At 42.2% G+C, this 2586-nt stretch overlaps 1 protein-coding gene across 1 annotated transcript; it reads right to left on the bottom strand.

Moving 5' to 3' along the window:
- Window positions 1-1717: 1717 nt before the first annotated feature.
- Window positions 1718-2341, bottom strand: LOC109861436 (uncharacterized protein F54H12.2-like). Its single transcript, XM_020441076.1, has one exon. The coding sequence runs from the start codon at window positions 2339-2341 to the stop codon at window positions 1718-1720; it is 624 nt and encodes a 207-aa protein (XP_020296665.1).
- Window positions 2342-2586: the final 245 nt, after the last annotated feature.

The raw sequence follows: 2586 nt of genomic DNA, 5'->3' as shown, positions 1-2586 counted from the left end.
GTCGAATAATTTGGTGTCGAATCGTACGGTGTCGAATAATTTGGTGTCGAATAAATCTGTGTCCAATAATTTGGTGTCGAATTGATCGGTGTCGAATCGTACTGTGGTCAAACGGAACACGCCCGGAATTGTAAGAGCGGGGGTGGTATCGGTCCCGAGAAGGATCAATCAGCGTCTGGGCACTTATGGTCACCAATGAGCGAAGTTCAGGGGTACTTGATGGGGATGATAGGGCTCTTAAGGAAGGACCAGTGAGCGTCTGGGTACTTATGGCTTCCAATGAGCGTAAAGCATAGTTGAGGGCGTCTCGGCGAAATAGAAATTGAAGCAGGCGTCGCAAAACTGTGACTAGAAAGTCAGAGATGTAATATAAAAAATGAATTTATGTGGCCGAATTTTTTCTGAACGATTTTCATTTGCGAGAACTTGTACGTGCGGATTGACACGTGCGTGCCGATGAGCAAACGAAAACATAATTTTGTTGAAGACAAAAAACGGTTTATGACTCGGGACCGTTAAACCTGCGCGTACTTGTTCGCGCGAGAAAATTCGATGGATATTCAATAAAGTTGAGTCGTGTTCCATGTGTGCGTTGCGGAATTTCTTCAAAGTCGCAGAAGGAAGCGGGAATCTGACGGCGGTATTCCATAGCTGTCGAAGTAGGTGGCGTGTCTGTTTCCATCGAGGAAGAGGGCACCTCAGTGGGTTTCTGGTTGATTGTGATTGTCTGTATTAGCGACGATTGCTGTCCACTTTGTCCACACCCTGGGCAATTTGTCGGCTGGGTAAACTCCTGTGTGTCCAGATATTTGCAGTTGTCGGAAAGCTTGCAATATTTCTTTCGTATTCATTATTTCGATACAGATAGTCGCGAGAAAGCGGAGTGAATCTTATGTATTCCCCTTGTACTTCTGTTTGTACAGCAACGTCGTTTAGGCGGAAGGTTTTCGGTGGGCAATTGTTTTCACTGCACGTATCTTCTTCTTCTTCTGGTAATTGTTTTTTCTTCTTCTCCGTTTTGATGTCGTCAGATTGTATCATGCTGATCTTATCGTTGACAAAGCCGTTATTGAGATGTTCTTCAACGCTGTTTAGGTTTAACCAGCGTTTTAATCGAAAAGCGTTACGTAGAGCGCAACTAATGTCCGATGAGCGAACTCCGTGATACGAACACTGAGATATGTTCTCTTCGCTTTTTGAGATAGATTCGAACGACGGAGAGAGAGCTTCCAGATTATATATGTGTGTAGATAGAAGCTTTTCTAAAAAATCCAGTTTTTTTGCTTCTGGTGTAGATGGCGGGAGCGTATTTGGTAACTTCTCGTAAATGTCTCGTGAGATATTTGAGATTGGTTTCACCGTCAAACCATTCAATACCGTGATAAATTTGTGTTAGCCAATCGTTGCATTGTTTTGATTTTTGTGGTAATTCGGTAAACGAGAACGGAGGCATCAAGATCCAGTTTCCAAAAATCGGTTGCTCTACCGCGACATACGCCACTTCTTTTGGAATAAATTCACACACGACGCCGAAAAATCCTTGCATTTCTATGATCACAGCACCTTTATACTCGGACATCGTGACAACGAAGCGAAGATATCTAAGACTAGAACAAAACTAAAATTTTTCCACGCGACAAAAGGCGTAGAAAAATGGGAAAAATGTAGTGGGAGAAAATTATCCTCTTTACGCATGTGCAAAAATATGATTATCCGTTCAAATCAACAATGATTTGGCGCGAAGAATCAATTTCCAAAACACTGTCAAATTTTGCATAAACAAGACAGTTAATAGTCGTTTCGAAAGCTTTTTCGAACCTGCTTTAGTTCGCAAATTACCGTGCTTCACGAGATTCCAATGTTTGACGCAATTGGCCGATAAATCGGATGTGAGATCAAAAGCGAAGAGTGTGTATCCGTGTGCATAAGCATCTCTGCTTATAGCATTGCCTTCGTTTAGAAAAAGATTACCCGTTTCTGAGAAAAGAATATAAAAAGCTTCGATGTAGAGGGGAGAGTTTTTTGAAAAAGAAGGTTGTAACGGTCTAGTAAGAACTTGCATTCCACCGACGTAAAGCGACAGGAAATTTATATTAAAGTTTTTAAAATTAAACGGATTAAGTTTACTATCGCCGTTAAACGCCTTATTTTCGACATAACCGATTATCACTTGCTTCGGCAGTTGCCCGAGTATGGCGTTGTCAATTGATTCCCCCACCACTCCTCTATGGATTGTAAACGATTTAACTTCAACTCTCGTGAGAGAATATTTTGCAGTGGTTTTGCTCAACATTTTAGCGTGANCTAATAAAACTCCAGCGCTTAGTTTTGCTCTCCTCATGATCAAGGTGGCGTCTACAATACAAACTCTTGTCTGTGGCGTGAATACCATGAGACAGAAAGAATCCTTCGAGCGGATGAGTCTTAGGCGCATTTCCACGCCATTAACCCTTTCGATACGGGCGACTTCCCCGCCGTGGTATTTTCGCTGAAAGGGCCGCCGCGCCAAAAATGTACACGGTGCTCGAGTAAACTCTCCAAATTGATTTGGCATTTTTTTTTGATTTATATACTTGAGGAATGTCG

Source organism: Pseudomyrmex gracilis, unplaced genomic scaffold, assembly GCF_002006095.1.
Source record: "Pseudomyrmex gracilis isolate BER0280 unplaced genomic scaffold, ASM200609v1 scaffold_761, whole genome shotgun sequence".
NCBI lineage: Eukaryota > Metazoa > Arthropoda > Insecta > Hymenoptera > Formicidae > Pseudomyrmex > Pseudomyrmex gracilis.
The sequence above is the reverse complement of the archived record's forward strand: the minus strand, read 5'-3'. Positions and strand labels throughout refer to the sequence as shown.